General features: G+C 38.6%; 4 protein-coding genes across 6 annotated transcripts; 2 read left to right on the forward strand and 2 right to left on the reverse strand.

The window, feature by feature from the left end:
- Positions 1-57: 57 nt before the first annotated feature.
- Positions 58-5,097, reverse strand: LOC147289715 (Protein kinase superfamily protein). Its single transcript, XM_086235129.1, has 10 exons — positions 4,702-5,097; positions 3,962-4,104; positions 3,391-3,504; positions 2,904-3,092; positions 2,663-2,818; positions 2,039-2,304; positions 1,837-1,934; positions 1,462-1,640; positions 1,025-1,141; positions 58-553 (listed from the first exon to the last, which is right to left on the reverse strand). Exons 1-10 carry the CDS (start codon positions 4,904-4,906, stop codon positions 374-376), a joined length of 1,647 nt encoding a protein of 548 aa, XP_086091255.1. The 5' UTR covers positions 4,907-5,097; the 3' UTR covers positions 58-373.
- Positions 5,098-5,786: 689 nt separating this feature from the next.
- Positions 5,787-7,482, reverse strand: LOC147289716 (Nucleic acid-binding, OB-fold-like protein). Its single transcript, XM_086238316.1, has 4 exons — positions 7,274-7,482; positions 6,931-7,006; positions 6,712-6,838; positions 5,787-6,219 (listed from the first exon to the last, which is right to left on the reverse strand). Exons 1-4 carry the CDS (start codon positions 7,385-7,387, stop codon positions 6,021-6,023), a joined length of 516 nt encoding a protein of 171 aa, XP_086094442.1. The 5' UTR covers positions 7,388-7,482; the 3' UTR covers positions 5,787-6,020.
- Positions 7,483-8,799: 1,317 nt separating this feature from the next.
- Positions 8,800-11,177, forward strand: LOC147289717 (uncharacterized protein At5g08430-like). Its single transcript, XM_086237507.1, has 2 exons — positions 8,800-8,951; positions 9,144-11,177. Exon 2 carries the CDS (start codon positions 9,205-9,207, stop codon positions 10,909-10,911), a length of 1,707 nt encoding a protein of 568 aa, XP_086093633.1. The 5' UTR covers positions 8,800-8,951; positions 9,144-9,204; the 3' UTR covers positions 10,912-11,177.
- A 643-nt stretch (positions 11,178-11,820) lies between these two features.
- Positions 11,821-23,484, forward strand: LOC147289718 (RING-finger, DEAD-like helicase, PHD and SNF2 domain-containing protein). 3 transcript variants are annotated; one of them, XM_086236280.1, is made up of 20 exons: positions 11,821-11,947; positions 12,488-13,307; positions 13,407-13,613; positions 13,833-13,894; positions 14,562-15,060; positions 15,713-15,913; positions 16,667-16,922; positions 17,276-17,516; positions 17,637-17,803; positions 17,891-18,466; positions 18,705-18,871; positions 19,158-19,374; positions 19,465-19,659; positions 20,292-20,408; positions 20,660-20,902; positions 21,189-21,393; positions 21,728-21,939; positions 22,108-22,259; positions 22,496-22,760; positions 22,971-23,484. In XM_086236280.1, the coding sequence occupies exons 2-20, from the start codon at positions 12,490-12,492 to the stop codon at positions 23,232-23,234; spliced, it is 5,064 nt and encodes a 1,687-aa protein (XP_086092406.1). In that variant the 5' UTR covers positions 11,821-11,947; positions 12,488-12,489; the 3' UTR covers positions 23,235-23,484. The 3 variants fall into 3 exon arrangements, with proteins under 3 accessions (XP_086092406.1, XP_086092407.1, XP_086092408.1); XM_086236281.1 differs by lacking the exon at positions 15,713-15,913; XM_086236282.1 differs by lacking the exon at positions 11,821-11,947 and having other exon boundaries at positions 13,040-13,307; positions 13,412-13,613.

A 23,484-nucleotide genomic window follows, 5' to 3' on the forward strand; every position in this document is an offset into this window, starting at 1 on the left:
TTAAACCATATCAATAATGATTTTAAATAAATACAAGTCCAAAGGGCAAAGCAAAAATGGATGAGGCTATCACCCCAGTAAAGCATGCTAAATAAGTAACTGGATCTTCCCGAATACCAACTGAGCAATAATTAGGAAATGTGGTAAGATGGAAATGACAATGGGTCTATATTGGTAACACTTCAGTCACCACCATAGCCAATTCTATACCTAAAACCGTAATAACCAATATGCTTTGCTTTCCTAAAGTATACAGAGTACATCTCTTTCCAGCTCTCTTGGTATTGTTGCTATTGGATGTAACTCCCAGTGCTGGAGTGCTTTAATTTATATTTACACAACCTGCAAGAAGCTGCATCTGCACTTTCTAGTTTCATCTGAAATTGTCCCTGTAGTTGCTTCTTCGATTTGAGACAATGGAAATCCTTTGGTCCTGGAGCATATTCAAGTTCGGGGCCAACAAACGGGTGTACCGATCAAAATACAAAAGCTGCTTCAAGAGAAGTGCAAATTCTCGGGGAAATCTCAATCCATATGATTCACTAACCCGAATCTGCAATAAGAACATGCAAGAAGCTTATGACAGGTGATCATCCTTGAACAGACCAAAATCAGAAACCTACTAGATTTAAAAATTTCCCCTTTTTTAAGTGTTGTATTAAAACTTTACTGTGTCACTAACCACATACATCTTGTTCCCTTATAATTTGATATTTCCAAGAAAATTTTCAGTTATTTTTTTATTTCTATTGTCACTCCCCCACCCCCACCCACACCCACACCAAAATAATAATAATAATAATAATAAAGAGAGGAAAAAACCCTTCTTTGACTCTAACATGATTGCTTTCTCCTAGTCAACAGCTGTTCCTCAGAATTGCCATATTGAAACACTCTGTATTTACCAATTGAATCTTGTATTTCTTTTTTTTAAGGGTTCAAAGTTTTCAAAATGACAGCATAGGCTACAGAAGTACCACTAAATCATGCGGGTATGTACACCTAAAGGCAGTCAACAGCTTACCACATCAAGAAAAAGTGCATTCATTTGTCTGTCATCAACAACTAGATTAGCAGAGACAGCAGTTGCATTTGTAGAGGTGTCCCTGGCTGTTGCTATGACTATTTCTGTATCCAAATCCTGCGTATGAGGAATTGTCAGATGCAATGTGAATGTTATCACTAAGCTGGTTCAGATTCAATACTAATGATTATGCCACTGCAGCTCTAACTTCTACATCCAGCAATCTTCCAGCTATGACACCCCTTTCCTGTATATATTCTTTTCTACAGAAACAATGTTTTAGGGCAAAAAAATGGTATCTTTTGGCAGCACCCTTCTGCTAAACATTGTTTTTCTCAGCTCCTAATTTGTCTCCGGAAAAGTAAAGATAAAAAATTAAAAATTTGATTTTTGGAAAGCAAAACACAATTAGCCCAACACCAAAGTCTAATGCTTGCCTTCATTGATGAGAACATTTTTTCCAAGTCGCTTGCAAAGGCCTTGGCATCAACATTTGTATTTGTAGCACCCATTTCAATCAACGCAGATGCCATTGATTCATATTCTTCAGTTGCAATTGATGCCAAAAAGACTTCCATTGCAGCCCATGTTTTTGGGGAAATACGACCAACGATCCCTGTAAGTCAAACACAAGTATGATTTTACATAACTGAAAGGTAACAACCTAAAAGTATATACACATAAAGTCATATATGTGGAAATTTCACATATGATGTATAAGCAACTGAAGCAATAAAAAAAAAAAAAGCTGATGACAATCACAACTATAACTAAGCCATGGGTAAACTTGGTGTGTGAAGATATATGCATACCAAAATCAAGAAACCCAATACGGCCATCACGCAACAACCACAGATTGCCTGCATGTACATCTGCATGGAAACTTTCACAGGCGAGCAAACTGCCAAACCTGCAGAAACATTTAATACCAAGAAACAAGATCAAAACTTTGACACATAAATAAACACAAAAATTGCAAGCACATCAATTCTGGATAAAATAGCGAAGTCCTACCACACATTAAGGGCAGTTATGAGACTGGTCTCTGGACTAGAAACAAGCGAACTTATAGAGTCTAGGTCAGTAAGAGGAACTCCATATAGCCTCTCCATTGTTAAAACTCGTTTGGTGCTGCATTGGTGATACACTTTTGGAGCTGTAGCCTGCCTTGTGAGTCCCATGGCTTCTAAATATCTCCTAAAAGACTCAATGTTTGCAGCCTCCTTGTAAAAATCAACCTCTTCAAGCATGGACTCCCGTATGTCTTTCACAATACCAACCTACTGAAAGGATGAACAGATTACAATGGAAACTTATATCTACCATCATTGCCCAACATATGAATAAATACTAAATGGATATTAATTCTTTCTTTTGAGTGATGAACATGAGAGGCAGGATAGAACAACAAGAACCAAAGAAGTGTCATTGCACTACATTACACGTGTCACAAAGTGCAACTGACACTAAGAAATAGATTACTAGCACTTTTTTCTTCTTTCACTGAATGTGATTTGCTACTATAGAAATTGATAAGGGAAAGTGATTTCCAGGAGTTAATTGGTATGTTTATACTTGTCATCCAAAAACAGCATTAAAGTCATTAGTTGAAAATGCAGAAAAATCTGTCCACTCTACCAGTGAAGCACGGCTTATATCAGGACTCAAGAACTCCAAAATGCGGGCAACAATGTAAACAAAATTCAGATCTGCAACCAGCATATCTTCTATTCCGGGTTTCAAGATCTTTATAACCACATCTTCTTGGGAGCCCCTTATCCTTGCTCCATGAACCTAATCATAATATATCACAATGCTTATTACTAAGCATAACAAATGGACTGGGGAAAATGTGAAAATAGAAAGGAAGAGAAAAAACCTGTGCTATTGAGGCTGAAGCAATTGGAGTTGGGTCAATATATTCAAAAACGCTTTCTATTGGTCTCCCCAATTCCTGACGCAAGATTGCTTGAATCTCCACAAAGGGTATTGCAGGAGCTCTGTCAAAGCAGTTCTGAAATTCCTGGACATATTCTGATGGGAACAATGTTGGTGCGGATGCAATAAACTACCATTTGCAAGTAAGCTTATCATTAGTGATTGTATATGTGCATGAAGAAAGATAGTGAAGAACAGAAAAATACAAATAACTAGATAATCTTTCCATATTATACATTGGATATAAGGAATAACTAATGGAGTGGCCATATTTATGATACTTTAGTAACCATACATAAAAAAGAATAATAATAAAAAAAAAAAAAGTGGTACATAATAATACCCACTTGGAACTCCATACTTGTTAGGTAAACATGGATGCTATTTGCATGCCATCAAAAAACAAGAATAAAACAAACAAGACTTACCTGACCCAACTTAATATACGTTGCCCCCATGCGCTCAAACAATCTCCTCAAATAAAGAGGGGAAAGCAATCCAAGCTGCATTTGGGTTGGTAATCCAGCAGATGAATTTGCTGACTACAAACAAAAGGTAGGGTCATTAGAAATTTAGTCTTGATCATTTTGCTTATTCAGATAAAAGGTCACTCCTATCAGCTCAAATAGATATTAACCGTATACACTGCCTAGGTGTTCACAAAACACTCAACTCAGCGAAGTCTTAATCCCAAGTAATTGGATTTGGCTATATAAATCTTTTTTGTCATTCAACCCTTTCTAGAGCCATAATCAATTGCAGAAAAAAGCTACAAAGAAAATTTTTTGGAAAAAATTAGACATTCTGAGCCTGAATAAATTGAATGTCAAAAGATAAATGATATAATGTTGTATCATCCTTTAGATACAGAATACAAACTGATAAACCCCGCAGACGAGACCAAAATAAATAAATCATTTTAGTGAAAAGGAAAAACTGTAGCAATAGGAAATAAACTTACATTGCATAAAGAAAGAATCACAATAAAAATCCTGTTACCTTTGATACGTCGGTAAGCCACTCCCCACCAACCCCAATAAATGCTTGAATACCTTGGGCCATCCTTAGGGCACCACGTGGACCTGTACTTATTGATGTCTGTACAATATCCTCCACCAGTTTAGGCAGGTCTTCAATACTATCTGATAACAACAAGAATTTCCAAGTTTCAGCTTAAATCAATAGAGTGATCAAGGATTAAAAAAAAAAAAAAAAATAGAATTCAAACTTATACAGATTAGCATATTCATGCCAAGGCCTAAAGTGAATTCAGAAGAAAGCAGCAATAACAGAGGTTGGACAAAAAGTCAAAACCCGGGAACTTACTCTTTCTGAAAGGCAGTGTAAGAAGTTGATTACTAAATTCAGCTTCAACAGGTTTAAAGCTAGGTTTCACTTCCGTAAATTTAAGTAAAAGGCAACAGATAATGACTTAACTAATAGAAGTGAAAGGAGGAGCATTTCTCGAGGTACCCATTAAACGAAACACCATGAAATTTTTTATAAACCATATGAAAGTTGTTCTGAAGCTAGCTTCTCCATAATTTAAAATACCAATAACATTCTACAAATTGATAAAGCCTATCAATGTGAGCAGAGTATAACCATAAGCAGAAGTTTCAAGTTTGCATGTATAATCTATTCCATAAATCAAATAAAGATTAAGATTCTGCGCTACTCCCAGAACCCAAAATTTACACACAAAACCGAAAAGTGCATGGGAGAAAAAAATTGAGTACCTTGGAAGCGAGAGGAGAAAAGGTCCTGAGCTTGTGAGTAACGGGACAAGAGAGTGAAGCGCTTTGAGTTTGAGTGGCAATTGAGCTGCTTCCATGATTTTAACGAACCCCAACTACCCATTAACGACGATGATCTCATAAACACATGACGATGATGATGCAGTGACGGTAAACAACCGCCTCTCACCGCCGAAACCACGGCCATCTCTTACTTGAAAAAAAGAAAGAAAATATGAAAATCTTTGGAAATGAATTTGGGGGTTGGAATTTGGAAAGTGAAAAGCTTTTTCTTTCAATTTATTTGTTGTGGCTTGCAACGACGGCGTTTGGACGATTGCTCAACTGTCACAGTTGTGACTTGTGAACGCCTGCTAACTACCATCTCCCTCTCTCTTTCTAATCGTTGAGGACAAAGAATATATATATATATATATATATATATATATATATTTTTGGAACGTTATACACACGACGTAAGTGAAGGGGAGGATGCCACGTGGCTAAGCAGTTCACTATTGGCGCGATTTTGAGACTTGCCCTCTTACCCGTGCAGAGATCTGTCATAATACCATTATCATGAATTCATGATTCACATATATGATTTTTTTCTTTTTAATTACGAGGAAGAAGAATTCGACCAAAAAAAAAAAAATTACGAGGAAGATTGGAAGTAGAGACCTCTTACCCATCCTGAAATTTCTAACAATAGCATAAACCCAACAGGTATGGTGTATTTGAAATTATCACATCTTAATGGCCAAAAAAAAGAAAAAGACATTATCACATCTTTAGTGGAAAAAAAAAAAGAAAAGAAATTATAACATCTTTTTATCACAAACCATAAATCCAACAAGTTGAATCAATGACTAAAGTTTATGCATATGCAACAGCCAACACATACAACATTTTAGTACTACACTACCCAACATGGATGTTTATGCAATATTTGAAACTTTATAATTTAAAATGTGAAAAACTCATTAAAAGTCCAGCAATGCTAAACAGAAACTGTCAAGACATTTGCATACTTGAAAGCTAGTTTGTCATTGTGAAAAAACCCATTGCATAAAAGTTAGAAGTCCGCATAAAAGTTTATGACATTGCATAAATGGATAGATCATAGACAAAAATCCCTGTGCTAATAGGTTTCTTTGTATTTTAGTACATGATTTGAGTACATACATTGTCAATCCAACAAAAATTCTGTCTACAAATTCTGGACACAAATCTGACACTATTATCAGGGTGCAATCGTAACAGTATAGATCTTCTGCAGAACTATTCAAGAATCAGTTTCTGAACCCACATCTAATTCTAAATTATGAACCTGTATCTGAATCCGAATCAGATTCCTCATCTGATTGCAATTCGAATGGTCTCACCCTGTTCATATTGGCTTCTAATGGAGGAAGTCCTTCATCATCACTTGAGTTGAGCTCATTCTCTTCTTGTTTGGAAGTGTGTCCCTGCAGACTTCCATTGGATTCATCTGGAACTGTGGATTTGATGATTTCTGGCCTGCAATGGGATATCAAAGCAAAACACCAGTGTCAGATTTGTGTCAAAAGAAGAAAAACACCAGTAAAAAAGAACAGACATGATGAGAATCAAAAGAAGATGAGAGGGATATGCATGGAAGTACCCTTCTCTTGGCAAACACATTAGGAAAAAAATAAAATGTGCCACTGAATTAGGTGTTGGGAAGGGCAGCAACTATATCACCTTGTTGAACTAAAGAAAAAACACCAATTTTGACACTTTTCATTTCTAGTCAAGTTTGAACACAATGATGAAACAGCACACCTTTACCATATGAAAGAAAATCCAAAATGAAATTTGAGTTCACTTCTGGCAATTTTCAAAGTTTGACAAGCAATACCCAAAACACAAAAGACCATCGCACTATGAAATGCTTGAATAACAAGCTGCATTACAGAGGGTGGAAAGCAGCCAAGTCACAGTTTAGGGATAACCAAGGATGCCAAAGAAAACAGTGATGGGAACACACACCATTCTGATGATTTCCGAAGGGCACGAAATTGTTCGTAAAACAGAACTTGCGAAACAATACATGCCACCTTGCTGCCTGATTCAAGAACCTTCTCCTTTCCACTTGCATCAACCACAACAAAACTCCCTGACCACATTGAAAAAGTAACTCAAAATAATGTCATTGTGGGTACATTTGCTAGAATTTGTTGAAATTAGTTGAGTTCATAGCTAGAAAACCTCGTTTTATCCACATGCTCTTTTGAAACTTGGCTGGAAACATCGCCAAAGATTTCTCTCCTTGTGCATCCATTACCTTGAATAAGCAGAGCAGAATCAAAGTAAATCTAAGTGGTTAAAAACACATTGTGCAATGCAAGTAACCCCAATTTATTCTCAGTCTCCAATTGAAGAACAAGTTTTCTTTTTCTTTTCGGACAAGATTTGAATCTAACAATTAGCCCAACCCCACCTCAACCCTTTACCTTTTGAGTAAAGTTCTAGGGCACAGGAGGCCATTAGGGTTTAAAGGGTACAAAATTAATTCATAATTAATTATTTAATTGAAGACAGAGAAAAGCACCTCAATGAGATTGGAACCACGAAGAGAAATCACTTGCATTACAGAGTGACCATCTTTGAGAGTGAAGTTCTCTTCCTCCGCGGCTCTCTTCAGATTCTTCCTTCCTCCTTTCATGGCTTTCCTTTTGAGGTTACAGTTAAAACCCTAATTCACTTCTCACCTCTCTGAAACCTCTATGAACGAGACGACGTCGTGTAAGCGGGGTTTACAGCTAAAGTTCCGAGTTACCAGCATTAGGCAACCCGAACTTTTTAGGTTGGGCGTGGGTAGAGGTCATGCCTGCGAAGCCCAAACCCGAACCGAGCTCGAATTCCAACCCAAAATCCAATTAAAATAGAGAGTTGCTATTTGCACACCTTTTTTTTTCTTTTTGTACACCCTTTTTCTCTTTTTTTCTCCTACACACCCCACACACTTACTTCAAATTCAAAATCTCTCAACACACACCCAACCCATTACTAAAATACCCTCATTTCATTACACACCCTTCTTTCTTTCCCTCTCTTTTTTCTCACGTTCACACCCCCTTCCCCCTGTTTTTTTTTTTTTCTTCTTCTTCTCCAACCCTCCCCCAGCCAGCCAGCCCCTCCACCCAACCCACCTAGCCCCTCAACCCCCTCACCCGACCCACCCCTCCCTCCCTCCCCCTCCGGCCTCCCCCCTCCACCCAACCCACCTAGCCCCTCAGCCCCTGCACCGACCCCCCCGCAGCACCACCTCCTCTCTCTCTTCCCCAGCCCACCCCAACCCAGCCCCGACCACCCCTCACAGCCCACCCCAGCCCCGACCCACCCACTCAGCCCCTCACCGGACCACCTCATTCCCTCCCGCACCCCAGCCCTGTAGCAGCACCACCTCCTCTCTCTCTCTCCTCCCGCGCGCAGCTGCGCATCCGTTCGACACTGGCCCGTCGAAAATGTCACACTCGTTCGGCAGGCATCCGCCGAACGATGTGAGTGTTGTTCGGTAGGTACCCACCGAACATCAAGGACCCGTTCGGCAAGTGCTCGCCGAACCAGCTACTCGGAGAGAGAGAGAGAGAGAGAGAGAGAGAGAGAGAGAGAGAGAGAAGGGCACGCCGGTGGTTGGAAGCCGCTGCGCGCGGTGGCTGGAGGGCTGGGGTGGTCGGGGCTGGGTTGGGGTGAGAAGGGGCAGGGCTGGGGTGGTTGGGGCTGGGTTGGGGTGGGCTGGGGCGGGGCTGGGGTGGTCGGGAGAGATGGTAGAGAGAGGGAGAATGGTGGTGGGCGTCGCTGTGCAAGCTTGAGAAAGATGGACGGGTGTGTTAGGGGGGGGGGATGGGAATGGGGTGTGTGGGTGAGGGGAGGGTTAAAGTGGTCTTTTTCTTGAGGCTTTTTTTTTTTTTTAAAAGGGGTGTGTAAAAAGAAAAAAGAGGGTGTGCAAATAGCAGCCCTCTTAAAATATATTATATATTACATTCCATTTTCGAACTGGAAGCAGGAATGTGACGTTTGCCAGGCTTTTTTTGGGTTTTTTTAGGGTTTGGTTTAGACTTTAGACTTTAGACTTTAGAGTGAGGTGTCTGTTTTTTGTGTGAATTTTTACAGAGCTGCTGGCCTTTCTCTCTCTCTGTTTCGCTCCTCAAAAGTGCGGAGATAGATACGAGTGACGAGTCTAAACAGAGGTTAATTCGAGTTCACTCAAACAACGCAATATCCAGGTTCAAATTCATCGATTCTCTTTATCTTCTTCTGAGTATTTTCTTTTATTTTTCTTACAATTCATAAATTGTTTTTCATTTCCTGATTATTGAGTTTTATTTTTTCATCATGAATTCTCTTCGCATTGTTCAGTGCACCATTTTTATTTGTTCATTTCGTTCTCTTGGATGATGATTCTGCGTCTTCTACAGTTTGAGTGTCTGTGTATCCTCTGTGAGCTTGGTTTGGTTGGAGTTTGAGTAAGTGTGATTGATGGGTTCGTTCAATTGGGTCGGAGAATACGACGGTTTCACTCCGACTCCGACTCCGACTCTCGCCAGAACCAGAAGCAGAATCAGGAGCAGAAAGAAGCATAAGTTTGTGGGATGGGGTTCGAGACCCCTCATTGAATTTCTCGAATTGATTGGGAGGGACACCAGCAAGCCGATCTCCCAATACGACGTCGCTTCGATCATAACCGAGTATGTGAATCATCACAACCTCATCCACCCGGCCAAGAAGAAGAGGATTCTCTGCGATGAGAGGCTTCACTCCCTCTTCGGACGCAAAACCATTGGCCGAATCAAGATATACGACTTGCTCCAGCAGCATTTTGCTGACAACCAAGAGGAGGATTCGGAGGATTCTGATGACAATGACTTTGCCGACCCCTCAGAAGACGAAGAAGAACATAAAGTAGTTCGTCAGCCGCTGCAGAAAAAGCCCAAGAGAATGGCTGCTTCGGAAACTCCAACTCCGAAAAGCTGCTTTGCTGCTGTCATTCCTGAGAACATAAAGCTGGTCTACTTGAGGAAGTCTTTGGTGGAGAGTCTTCTCAGGCAGGAGGACTTTCAAACCTTTGAGGGGAAAGTTGTGGGTAGCTTTGTGAGGATCAAATCCGAACCAAATGACTACCTGCAGAAGAACTCTCACCAGCTGCTCCAAGTTACAGCTCTAAACAAGGCCTCTGCCTCTGGCAACGGAGACGGAGGAGGAATTCTTCTTCAGGTTTCTGTTTCCGGGATGCTAAAAGACGTCCCCATTTCCATGCTTTCGGATGATAACTTCTCCCCACAAGAATGTGAGGATTTGCGCCAAAGAATTAAGGGTGGTTTGCTCAAGAATCTTACAGTGGTGGAGCTTCAACAGAAGGTTCAGATGTTGCATGAGGATATAACAAGGCATTGGCTTGTGAGAGAACTTGCATATTTACAAAACCTGATTGATCGAGCCAATGAAAAGGGATGGCGCCGAGAGCTATTTGGGTACTTGGAGAGAAGGCAGCTGCTTCAGACTCCAGATGAGCAGGCACGACTGTTGCGTGAGGTTCCACAAGTCATGGCAGATGAAATAGAGATAGAAGTTGCACCAAAGAAGGATTCTCCAGACGAAGAAGTAAAACAAGGCATTTGCACTTCACCCACGGATTCTCCTATTTGTGATACACCAGCAAACGGAACTGCATTTACTTGGAACTCAGGTGCCATAGATTTTGAAGCAGGCAATGACGATGATGTTTTTTGGCAAGAATGGGAACTGGAAGAAACATCAGATATCCTAAAGAAGAGAAATGGTGAGACAAAGCATGTGATTGTAGAGGACGACAATAAGGCTGGTCAGCAAATAGTGGATAAGCAGGTAGTGGCAACTCAGGTAGTTGGTTTAAGCGATGATGTGGAAACTGAAGAAAGATGTGATGGAAAGAAGGAGACTCCTGGTGATGTGATGGGAAGCTCGTTATCGTCGATGTGGCATTATTTAGATCCCCAGGGAAACATACAGGGCCCTTTCACAATTGATTCCTTGAAGCGCTGGAGCGATGCTGACTACTTTCCTCCAGATTTCAAAATTTGGAAGACAGGTCAGAGCTCAGATGAAGCTGTGTTTTTGAAAGACATTCTTGATCAGACTTTTCTAAATAAATTGTACAAGACTAGATTTGGTAATTCATTAGTTCGGGGAGGGAGGGTTCGATTGTAATTATGTTTAAAGACGGTAGCATCAGCGAATGGAAGGCAATTCAATCCATGGCATGGCATAAAATTGATGCTCCCTTTGTATTACCATCTCTGTAAGCAAATGTACCTGACACCATAATGTCATTGTAAAAGAGCTGTCAAGAATTTTCCTTTATTTTCTTGGTTTCTTTTTCCTGCTTTAGTAAGGTTTTACATCTTTCAGTGCTTTGCTTTAGAATATCATTGGGTTGTTTTAGATGCAAATGTGAAATGTTTCTTGGACCTACATTTTCCAAGATGATGACCAGCCATTTTTTTGTAGATACCCTGTTGTTCCAATTATTCTGGTGGAGAATTTGTTTTGATGAGGCTCAAATTGTGGAGAGTAATGCTGCTGCTGCCACAGAAATGGCTAAGCTGTTAGAAACACATTGTGCAATGCAAGTAACCTCAATTTACTCGGTCTCCAAAGTGAAGAACAAGTTTTAATTTTCTTTTTGGGCAAGATTTGAATCTAAGAAATAGCCCTTTACCATTTGAGTAAATTCCTAGGGCACGGGAGCCAATTAGGATCAATTGAAGACATTTTAGAGCACCACAATGAGACTGGAACCACGAAGAGAAAGCACTTGCATTACAGAGTGTGACCATCTCTGAGCTCAAAGCCTCAAAGCATTCTTCTTGGGAAACTTCTCTGAACGACGCCGTCTGTAGATGCTTTATTTATTTATTTTTCATATTTGACTATTAAAGAAATCAAAACATAAACCGACTTTGTCGAATTTGACAACTAACTGTGACTTCATGAAAAATAACGGACAAATAATAATACCAGAAATCGAAGAAAATCGCGAAAAAGTCTTTGACTTTGTGGGTTTCCTACTCGAATGAGGATGTGACGTTAGCCACGCTTCTAGTTCACAAGTAGAGGAGATACGAGTGTAATCCAAGGTTGTGCCTTGGCGCCTCGCAACTCGCAACTCGCGCGTGAGTTCAGTCCCGGGAGGCGGCCATGCCCGGTCCTTGATTCGAGCTCACACAAACAACGCAATTTTTAGGTTCCAATCCATGAATTCTCTTTATTTTCTTTTTTAAGTATTTTAATTTTTGTGTAAATTGTTCATCTTTTTTTTCTTGTTTTTTTTCTTTTGACATAATTGTATCATGGTTCCTCTCGCATTGTTCCAGTGCACATCTCCTAATTATGAAGTTTTTTTTTGTTTATTTCATTTCATTCTTTTGGATGGTCTTCTGTCATGTGACTTTTACAATTACCTATTGTATATGCTTCTTCCATTTCCATGCAAAAGCCTTATTTTTTTTTGTTTGTAAACCCAACTTATGATTACCATTGTTAGTTGGTGAATGCTAGGAGCAAAGCTCTTGTAAGTTTTGTAACTTTGTTATGTTTTATATTTGAAATATTAATTGTGAAGGTTTTAATCTGGGTGTACTTGTATACCATCTTAGACCTGAAACTAGTTATTAATTTCCATGTTGGTACAGTCCATATTAAGCTTTATGGTTAATAATTATTATAGTGCGTGCTTTTGAATTCATAGTGTGTCAATTAGGGGTTTTTGTTTTTCTTCTTATAGTGATGGGTAGAAGGAAGCAAAGGCGGCCGCACCGATCAGTTGGGGTAACAATAGAAAGTCACGATAATGCTGATCAGGCAGAGTTGGATGAACATAAACTTTCAACTGAGGAAGCACAAAAGGATGCATTAGATAAAGTTGATCAGCCATATTTTGTGGAAGTTGATCGGTCTTGTTGGGTTTCAGATGAGCACCTTGATATTGCTGAAGTTGTTTTAACAGATTTGACTTTGCGAGAAGGGTTTTCTGGTGATGGATTTAGTGGGGATTTTAATCAGGATAATTACTCCCTAAGGTTTCGAGTGTGCAATGTAAATGAGTTCATCAGTCGTATAAAGTTAGGTCATTGGCCTGTGTTATCCTCTACTGATATATCTTTGGAATTAATTGAAAAATGTTCAAGGGAGAATATAGACAGGTGCTCAGTGATTTTATCAGGGAGTTTTGATGGACCAGATGAAGGTATTTCTGGTCTTGTTCACTTGACAAGTTTGAAGTTTATGACACTGAGGCCAGCTCATTGGGTTGGGTTTGTGAATGATATGTCAACCATCAGGGTCAGGGTGGAGATACTTCAGAGTGCATTTGATGCTTGTGAGTCACTTCTGGACAATGCTAGACAACTGTGGAAAAAGAGTATGATGAATGTCATGGCTTGGCTACATCCAGAAGTAATGACTTCGGAGGCTAGGTATGGAGTCAGTAAATCAACAGAAATGGAGATTGATTTGCATACTGGGATTGGAGATGCTAATTCAGGCCGTAGTAGACATGCAAGGTTTGATGTTGCTGGGTTCTATGAAGCCATTAAACCATCAAAGTGAGTATCATCACTTTTCAATGTCATAGTCTATTTCCAACTTTTGTGCTTTGTGTCTATTGATCTTTGAGTTTAATCTCTAGTGTATCTTGTATACAGAGCAGATGCAATGCTTCAAGATGACTTGCCTGATTTGCTTCCTGAGTTGAAACCATATCAATGCCGTGCAGCTTACTGGATGGTACAGAGAGAGAAAGGAGATGCAGAAAGTCTGGCCGAAGAGGAAAAAAGTCACTTCTTATCACCTTTATGTTTGCCCTTGGAATTTCTCGACACATGTTCAAAAATGTTCTACAACCCATTCAGGTATGACTTTCTCAAATGGGTTTATGATTAGTATAAAAGTAAAAAATAAAAAAAAAAATGTTTTTTTTTTTTTTTGTGATGTGGTTTTCCTTTAAAGATCTCTCTCTCTCTCTCTCTCTCTCTCTCTCTCTCTCTCTCTCTCTCTCTCTCTCTCTCTCTCTCTCTCCCCTTCTCCCTCTCGAATGCTTACTGTGAAATTTGATAATGTCTCTTTTCCAGTGGAAATGTTTCGTTGCACCCAGGGCACTCTTCAGCTTATGTCTTTGGTGGTATTCTTGCTGGTAATCCCACTTCTCTAGATTTTCTTGCATGCCCAATAAGTTTTCTTGGAAATGATCTTCCGGATTTGTTATCAGATTTAATATTAATTTTTCACTGTGGTCAGAAGCTAGATTATTGGCTTTATAACCCTTAAAAAGAAAAAATGCTTCCACCAGAGTTAATTCTAATACAATGAATGATCTGTGGGACTTACGTGTAATGTATAAATGTTAGAGTAATGCCTTGTCAACAATTCCAGAGTCTGTCATTCCACTCAATTGTCAAGGGAGCTCCCATGTCATGTGAGTGCCTAGATTTCTATATAGCTTAACAATAAAGCCCTGCCTGAACAAAAACTATGCATGAAACAGATACCACATATTAATGGAAGTTTTCCATCTACCAGTTCCTAAAATTTCTGCTGTTACATTTTGAGGGAACTTCTCTGTCAACTAGTACCTTTGCCTTCTCAAAATCTATATGGCTGTGTTTGGTTCATCGAGGTAATGAAGGTGGTGGAAGAAATATGCTTAATAGTGTTTATCTTTCTTAAGCATTATTTTTCTCGTTCTGTCCAATGAATCGAAGGAAATGGTTATATCATAGAAACATCATAGTATTACTGAAGCAAAGACTGGTGTTGCCCTATTTGCTTCCTGTGACAATTATCTTTCATGACTATCGCAGATGAGATGGGCATGGGGAAAACTGTTGAACTTCTTGCTTGCATCTTTGCTCATCAGAAGTCAGCAGATGAAGACAGAGTATTTTCTGATTCTGAATCTCAAGCTACCGAGGATCTGAAAATCAATCTTAAAAGATTGAAAATGGAGCGAATTGAATGTATATGTGGAGCTGTGAGTGAAAGTAGTAAATACAAAGGATTATGGGTACAGTGTGACATATGTGATGCATGGCAACATGCTGACTGTGTGGGTTATTCAGCCAATGGAAAAACTATAAAATCCAGAGAGGCCTCTAACGGACAAGAATTTGGAAAGAGTTCAGTGGTTAAGAGGTGCACAAGAAAGAAGAATGCAACCAGAATAGTTGTGAGAGATGGGGAATATATTTGCCAGCTATGCTCAGAATTGATACAGGCTTCTCACTCGCCTATTGCTACTGGTGCCACCCTTATAATATGTCCGGCTCCTATATTGCCCCAATGGCATGCTGAAATTATACGGTATATTTTCTATTTTAACTATCAAGCATTTGCAAATCTCAACAGTCTTAAAGAGTGAAATGAAGTTGAATTTTACGTAAAGTTGGTTATGTTAAACTGTAATTTATCCCAAAAAGATAAGGCTGTTAAACTTTATAAAAATCTGCTAAATTTCCTTCAATTTCCATGGATCGGTATAGTATATAAAGTTTATAAAGATTGCATTCGTTAGAAGATGTACTGGCATATTGGCTAACCTAAGCATATGGTATGATATATTTGGACTTAAGTATATCTTTAATAAACTTATTATTATCTACGTACTTTGGGTTCTAGTAGAAAAGCATTAGCCTTATCTGGGGATTCATGTCATCTGCCAAAGATCATGAAACATTTATGTACAATACTGAAATTCATCTCTGCTTATTTTATGTGTGCTGCATATGGATGTATTGCTTGTAGTTCTCTTGAGTGAAGGTTTCAGAACTACTTAGCTGATTCATTTTTGATAAATTAATTCAATTTAGATCGTAGTTACTGCTGATTCATTTTTTATAAGTTAATTCAATATAGATTGTATTTATTACTAAGAATGGTTTTGAGATGTTGCTTCTATATTATTTATCTCCAGATGATGCAAGTGGTACCTACTAACTTTTTCATATCATCCTAGCCATACTCGTTCAGGTTCTTTAAAAACTTGTGTCTATGAAGGTGTGAGAGAGACTTCTTTTTCAAACACATCTGCAATCGATATCAGTGAACTCATCAGTGCTGACATTGTACTAACAACATATGATGTGCTTAAAGAAGACCTGTCACACGACTCTGATAGGCATGAAGGTGATCGACGCTTGATGAGATTCCAAAAGAGGTTCCTTCAAAACTTGTGGCATTCTTGCTTCTGTTTTTCTTTGCTCAAATTGGCTACACTAATTCGTACTGATTCTTCTAAGAAATGGTTAAGCTTTTTGTCTGATTGCTTGTGAGGATGTTGCATAACATAAATCTTGCCCCTTACTTAAGGAATAAGGGTGAGTCTTTTGGCATGTTATATATGTATGCATGCGCTGACTTATATATGGGGTGCCTGTCTGTATTTCATGCAACTATATTTGGTTTAGGAATAGTTTCTTCAGTTTTCAACCATTTCTTTAAGCAAATTGTTGAGAGAAGTATCCCAAATTGGGAAAATAAGGCATAATAGAATATATGGTCTTGGGCCTCTCCACCTATAGCTAATTGGTTTTGGGTTGGATGCTCCAATTTCTTCATTGTATCAGAGCGCAGGCTATCCACATGTTAGGCCAATTGGACACACGTGCTCCAACATCACCCAAAAACAAGATGTCCACGTTAGGGGGCACGTTGAGAGGAGTATTCCACATTGGGAAACTAAAGTCTTGCATAATAGAGTATAAGGTCTCGAGCCTCTCCACCCATAGCCAATTAGTTTTAGGTTGGATGATCCAATTATTTCAAAAATGTATCTGACACCATAATGTCATTATAAAAGAGCTGTGTTATTGAGCTGTTAGATTTGCCTTTATTTTCATTGGGCTGATTTAGAGGCAAATTACTCTTGGACCTGTATTTTTCAAGATGATGACCAGCCATTTTGTTGTAGATACCCTGTTGTTCCAACTATTCTGACCAGAATATTCTGGTGGAGAATTTGTTTGGATGAGGCTCAAATGGTGGAGAGTAATGCTGCTGCTGCCACAGAAATGGCTATGCGGTTGTATGCTAAGCACCGTTGGTGCATTACAGGGACTCCTATACAACGTAAACTTGATGACTTATATGGACTTTTACGATTTCTTAAAGCATACCCTTTCAATGCTTCTAGGTGGTGGACTGAAGTTATACGAGATCCATATGAGGTATGAAGTTCAGTACATCTCTACTGTTTCAACTATCCAAATGTTTTCTAAAACAGAGGCTGCTTGTCCATGTAAAAAGTTCAAAGATTCCAGCTAACTAGAACCATAAAGCTAAATTTATACCGTAAGTGTAGTATTTGCCAAGTTGACACTTCGATCCAGAAAAATGTGAATATTAATTATGAACACAGCCTTCTGTTAATGTTTCCACATTTCAGTGTTGTTAGTGGTTTCTCATGCTTTTTCCAAAAGATGTCCTTTTGGCTTTCCAGTTATTTTAGTGAGTTCTCATGGAGTTCAAACTTTGTGTATATCACACCACTTTCTTAATCACTTTTTCCTTTCCTTTTCAGAGGAGAGATACAGGAGCTATGGAATTTACACATAAATTCTTCAAAAAAATCATGTGGCGATCTTCAAAAATACATGTTGCAGATGAGTTGCAGCTTCCCCCTCAGGAGGAATGCCTCTCTTGGCTCACTTTATCTCCAATTGAAGAGCATTTTTACCAGAGGCAACATGAAACTTGTGTGAGTTATGCCCAAGAAGTCATTGAAAGTTTGAAAGATGATATTCTGAAAAGAAAAGTCAGAGGTTGTTAATAGTTGTTTTTACAACTTCATTTAAGAGTCATTCCAAAAGCAATAAAATAAGTTACAAGCAAGGGGAAGCAATTTTTAGGTCTCACAAAATATTCATGCTTACTATTCTCAGGATCCTTAGCATCTAATGATTCAGATCCTTTCATCACACATGCGGAGGCGGGAAAGCTGCTGAACACACTCTTGAAGCTTCGCCAAGCGTGCTGCCACCCTCAAGTAGGAAGCTCTGGGCTTCGTTCTCTGCAACAGACCCCCATGACTATGGAAGAAATTTTAATGGTACGTTTCATATTAGAACAACTTTTTGTTACATTATCAAACTTTTAGCCAGTTGTTCTTTCTGTTTTAAGGGATCTTGTTCTGTAGGTTCTTGTAAATAAGACGAAGGTAGAAGGAGAGGAAGCACTCAGGAGGTTAGTTAGTGCTCTCAATGCGCTTGCCGCAATAGCTGTAATTGAGGAAAATTTTACTCACGCACGATCACTGTACAAGGAAGCGTTGGCTTTAGCTGAAGAGCATGCTGAAGATTTTCGCCTGGACCCTTTGTTGTATATTCACATTTATCATAATCTTGCTGAAATACTTCCATTGGCAACAAACTGCTGCTCCTCAAAAGGAGAACTGTTTCCTGGGAGCTCTGGGGAAATGGCCTCCAAGATTATTGGCAGTGAAAAGTGTGATCAATGTGTAGTGAAGAGGCGAAAACTGAGTGGGAAAGACAATTTTGCCATTGGTGCTGGTAACTCGCTTGATGGTACATCTGAATTGAATAATGGCCTTTTTGTTGACCAAGAATCTGTAAATGTGCCCCATGCATCATGTAGTTCTTTCAGTGATATATCTTTGAGAACAGCTTTTAACAATATTAAACAGAAATTCTTATCTGCATTCAGTTCAAAGCTATCAATGGCTCAACAGGAGTTTAAGAAGTCTTACACACAGGTATATTTCCTACCTGTGTATAGGACCATTGTCTATCTTAATACATACAGAACATTGCATCTTTCAATTTAGGACATGCTGTGCTAAATAATCAATGGTAGCCCCATCTTAATTTTCCGTCTTTCTTGAGGCTAGGAGCAGACTAAATAATTTCATGGATTTTTTTCCCATATTTTATCCTTTTGTACCTCTGCTTCATCCTCTTTATATGTTTAACATTTAGATAAATTTTTTAAAGGTTTGTAACGCAATTAGTGAAAGAAAAGATCTAAGTACAGTTTGGTGGTTGGAAGTCCTTCTTCACGCTGAAAAGAACAAAGACTTCTCTAGTGAGTTGATCAGAAAGATTGAAGAGGCCCTCATAGCAACTCCAAGCAATTCGAAGTCATCGAGAATTTCGTCCCGGTTAGTAAACATTTGGGTTCTCTATATCACTGGTACTGCAGGGCATAAATTTGACCTTTTGCTCTTTTTATGTCTACAATAGTAGTTTGTAGTTGCTGTACCTTAGATTAAGAAATATTTAGCATCTCAAGAATGTTGTTCGTTGTTTCCATTGAATTCTCAATTAGTAAGATGCATATTGTCATTTATTCAGGAGGTCATCTACTAGATGAAGACCTTGTAGTAAACCTAATCTATGTTGTTATATTGTGTGGATACTGATTAACTTTTAGTCCCTTTGATATAGTTTCCGAAGCATAAGTGGTCTAAAGTATCATATGCAGACTGGTTTGGACCAATTAGAAGCATCTAGGAAAGTGTTACTTGATCGACTTGTTGAAATAGATCAGACCATGGAGAAGCCAAAAGAGGAGGATATTCAATGCGTGAGATACTGTCGAAATTGCCAGCCTAATGGTGATGGTTCCCTATGCGTTCAATGTCAAGTAGATGAATTATTTCAGGTTCGTTACTCATGTTCTTTGGTAGCCTTGTTGATTCCCAATATGACTTAGATGTTTTGTTTAGTCTTCACAATTTGATTTCTTTACCAGGGTTATGAAGCAAGGCTCTTTCGTCATGGCAAAGTAGGCGGAGGGGTAGCTACATCTGCTGAAGAGGCTGTGGATTTGCAGAAGAAGAACTCTGCACTTAATCGTTTTTATCAGAATTTGTCACAGCCAAATAAAGATTCAACGTCACTCAGTTCTAATAAAGAATCGAAGAAGAGAGATGTTGGAAAAGTTTTGGTCAGTTACCTCACTACTACTTTTGTTCACAGCAAAGTGGCATTGGAATGTGTTTTTGGTTCATAAACTTTGAAGCAGAGTTTTGGAACGTGTTCTCTCTCTCTCTCTCTCTCTCTCTCTCTCTCTCTCTCTCTCTCTCTCTCTCTCTCTCTCTTCTCAAAGCATTTAGTTTTGTTGTACCCAAAAAGTATTCTTTGTGAGCTTTTCTCATAATATGATGCAATTTTTTTCTTCTTATCACCTCAAAACTTAAAAAAAACAAAAAAACAAAAAAACCTTAAAAAACAAAATATAAATTCCATAGGCTTCTGCTTGTGATTTATCAAATACAGAAAATAGTTTGTCCTAATTTAATTTTGCATGTAGTGAATGTGACTGGCTCACTTAAGTTTGTCATTTTCAATCCCTGTAGGACCTCCTTAGTATTGTGGACATTATGTTTGAATTGGAATACATGACTACTCATCACTGTATTTATACTATTTGCTCTGAAGTGCAAATAGCTTCAACATCTTGGTTTTGGTTTGGATTGATATACTTCGGAAATGCCCTTGATTTCTCTTTAAGATTTCTCTTTAAGCAGCCAAAGGATGCTTATATAACCTGTCCTGTTTATCATATTGGGTTGATAGGTTACACGAAGGCCATCTGAATTAGAGGTTGTTCTTGGGGTTATAAAAAGCCATTGCAAGACCAATTTAGGGAGGGAAGGTATATCAGAAGCCACCAAGCACCTCCAAATTCTTGAGGTATGTCCTGATTAATATTATTCTTCCAGTAGCAACTACTTGACTGCAAGTCTGCAACTAAGCACTCCTGTAATATTGAATGATAGAAAGAAGAGGACCTACTCATGCTCTAATTTATTTTTTGTTATTCTTTTTCCTTTTTCATGCTAATTATCCATTTAGATCTTTTCAAGAGCTTTCATCTAAATAGTATTCCAATCGAGCAACCAGTTTGTTAAAATCTGATCCTTCTTCTTTATTACCTGGTTAAGGGCATGCGCAAGGAGTTTGGCCATGCAAGATCCTTGGCAATAGCCCAAGCGCAAATGCTGAAAGCTTATGATGAAATTAATATGGCGACCACAAGATTGCGGCTGGCAGAAAATGAGAATGATAAATCTCTTGATGCTTTAAGTGAACATGAATTACCTTCAGCTAACATCATACACACTAGTGAAAAGTTCACATCCTTGAGATTGTTGTCTTGTATAAAAGGGAAACTTCGTTACTTAAAGGTACAAAAACAAAATCCATTTTTAACCATTCATATTTAGATTTATTTTTCTTGGGTGTATATGCTATTAAGTCAAATTCAGGCCCAGAGGCAGCATGAAGGTTGGCAACATTTGTGCTATGCTTTGTCTACTAAATTACATTTCATCAGAAAATTTAAAAAATGAAAAATAATAATTTTTTTCCCATTTTTACTGACCTTTTTTCTCATTCTTTTTCAAAATATAAATATATGATCTCCTTTGCTGTTGCTGTTTTTGGTACTGACTCTATTTGAATTGTTCCCAGGGTTTGGTACAAGCTAAACAAAACATGTCATTGGAAAGTCCAAATAATTCTTCGGTAACTGAATTGGCAGCCACCATGTCAACTTCTACAGAACCAAAAAATGAATGCATACCTACAGGTGATAAAGAAACATGCCCAGTTTGTCAAGAAACATTAAGCATTCGAAAGATGGTTTTCCCATGTGGGCATATTACATGCTGTAAATGTAAGTGTTCATCACCCATCTCCATGATATGATAATTGCCTCAATGAAAAGGAGACAATACTGTAATCACTTTAAAAGGACTCTTCAAATGAAAATATGGAGTATGGCCTAAAAAGACCTAGCATACAACTGAAAATCTCTACACTAGTGTAACTTTTCTGGATCCCTTAAGTGAGCCATAAGTGGCAATCGTTCATCTTTGCTTCCATCCTGCCTACTTGGTTTTGTTTTCTCCTTTTACTATTATCTTCTTTGGAGTGTCTCTTGCATAAGAATGCCTTATTTTCTCTAAGATACATATCATCTAAATCTGAGTTCATATCTGCCCTGCTAGGTTTATTTGCAATTACTGAGCAGAGACTGCTTAATGGAACAAAGGTTCTAGATAAGTGGGTAAAATGCCCAACATGTCGACAGCATACTGATGTTGGAAACATTGCTTATGCTGATGATGGACAAGATGAATCTTGTGGTTCGCTTCAAACAATCCAAAGTCGTGAAAAGTGTGAAGCATCTATTATAGTTCAAGGTTCATATGGAACAAAGGTATGCTTCCTACTGCCTTATATGATGCAAACACTTTTCATGGCAGCACTTTCGAGGCAATTTTATAATTCATGTACCTTTGTAGTTCCATAAAGGATATTTTAATCTGGACCTTTTATAATTGAGCCACCCTACTTTACTGTTTGGATTGCATGGGTACTCATGCAGATTGAAGCTATCACAAGAAGAATCTTGTGGATAAAGTCTACAGATCCGGAGGCTAAAGTTCTTGTTTTCTCAAGCTGGAACGATGTCCTTGATGTGTTGGAGCATGCTTTCATGGCTAATGGAATTACCCATATCCGGATGAAAGGAGGAAGGTAAGACGATCTGCAAAAATGTTGATTTTGACTTTGACCACATTTTAGATAAAAATGTGTTTGTAGGTTGTTGATTTCATGGGTCCCAAAACGTTTAGTTGAAACTTGAAACACGCAGTCCGGCTTGTGCATGCATAAAACCAAGGAAAAATAAAAATCAGTTATTGAATTGTTGGTGTTCCTGATAAAATATACTGAACTTGGAGTTCCTTATCTTTATTTTGCTGTAAGTACAGGAAATCGCAAGTTGCCATTTGTGAATTTAAAGGAGAAAAGAGAAGCACAAAAGGAAATCAGAAGACACATGGCCAGAAACCAGAACAAAGATCCGTTCAAGTGTTGCTGCTCTTAATTCAACATGGAGCAAACGGCCTAAATCTTTTAGAAGCAAAGCATGTTATTCTTGTTGAACCACTTCTCAATCCAGCAGCAGAAGCACAAGCAATCAGCCGGGTACACCGAATCGGACAGAAAAATAAGACCATAGCTCATCGTTTCATAGTATGTGCATCTCTCTTTCCGATACTTTGGTATTAAGTAGCAATCAGTTGTGTTACTAGAGAAGTCAGCATACACAGAGTCATCTTTGGATTTTGGATATTCAATCACACCCATCTCTCTTTCTGATGGTCTTGTGGAATGCGTTCATTTCGTCCAATGCATGCACCAACACACTTGTGTAATCTCCCTTTTTTCTTGTTGTGGTTTTAGGTTAAAGGCACGGTTGAAGAGAGCATATATAAACTCAACAAAAGCAGGAACTCCAGTGCCTTCATTAGCGGGAACACAAAGAACCAAGATCAGCCTTTTCTGACACTGAAAGACATGGAATCCTTATTTGCAACAGTGCCATCCACCGTACCAGAAACTGATGAAAGACCAACTGAAAGTCTAAGACATTTGCCACCTTCAGTGGCTGCCGCTATGGCGGCTCAGAAGAGACTCGAGGACAACCATGATTCCTCATCTTTATGACAAGGGCGTCCTCGCACTAAATTATTCTTTTCATGAGAATCATAATTTAATAGAGTGATGTACATTGTATAATATATCTTAGAGTAGGAGGTTATTTTCATCAAAAGCAAAGAAAAAAGTAGTGACCTTTGTATTTATTTTTGTAGGCTTTCTAACCATATTTCTGCTTTGAATCTTATTTTCAAAACTATTCTGTTTCTGCTGTATGTATACATGGAATTCTCCATAATTATTGATAATTTGTTAGATC

The sequence above is a fragment of the Dryas octopetala genome, chromosome 3 (assembly GCF_963921425.1).
Source record: "Dryas octopetala chromosome 3, drDryOcto1.1, whole genome shotgun sequence".
Lineage (NCBI taxonomy): Eukaryota > Viridiplantae > Streptophyta > Magnoliopsida > Rosales > Rosaceae > Dryas > Dryas octopetala.

What these genes read in the sequence shown, in the direction of transcription:
- LOC147289717 (XM_086237507.1), top strand. Translation starts at nt 9,205, where the DNA reads ATGGGTTCGTTCAATTGGGTCGGAGAATACGACGGTTTCACTCCGACT.
- LOC147289718 (XM_086236280.1), top strand. Translation starts at nt 12,490, where the DNA reads ATGGGTAGAAGGAAGCAAAGGCGGCCGCACCGATCAGTTGGGGTAACA. An exon ending in TTAAGAAGTCTTACACACAG is followed by an intron (nt 18,467 to 18,704) that starts GTATATTTCCTA and finishes AATTTTTTAAAG; the next exon opens with GTTTGTAACGCAATTAGTGA. An exon ending in AGCACCTCCAAATTCTTGAG is followed by an intron (nt 20,409 to 20,659) that starts GTATGTCCTGAT and finishes TACCTGGTTAAG; the next exon opens with GGCATGCGCAAGGAGTTTGG.
- LOC147289716 (XM_086238316.1), bottom strand. Translation starts at nt 7,387, where the DNA reads ATGAAAGGAGGAAGGAAGAATCTGAAGAGAGCCGCGGAGGAAGAGAAC. An exon ending in GTGGTTCCAATCTCATTGAG is followed by an intron (nt 7,007 to 7,273) that starts GTGCTTTTCTCT and finishes TGCTTATTCAAG; the next exon opens with GTAATGGATGCACAAGGAGA. An exon ending in CTTCGGAAATCATCAGAATG is followed by an intron (nt 6,220 to 6,711) that starts GTGTGTGTTCCC and finishes ATCCCATTGCAG; the next exon opens with GCCAGAAATCATCAAATCCA.
- LOC147289715 (XM_086235129.1), bottom strand. Translation starts at nt 4,906, where the DNA reads ATGGCCGTGGTTTCGGCGGTGAGAGGCGGTTGTTTACCGTCACTGCAT. An exon ending in TTTCTCCTCTCGCTTCCAAG is followed by an intron (nt 4,105 to 4,701) that starts GTACTCAATTTT and finishes TGTTGTTATCAG; the next exon opens with ATAGTATTGAAGACCTGCCT. An exon ending in CGTATATTAAGTTGGGTCAG is followed by an intron (nt 3,093 to 3,390) that starts GTAAGTCTTGTT and finishes TGCAAATGGTAG; the next exon opens with TTTATTGCATCCGCACCAAC.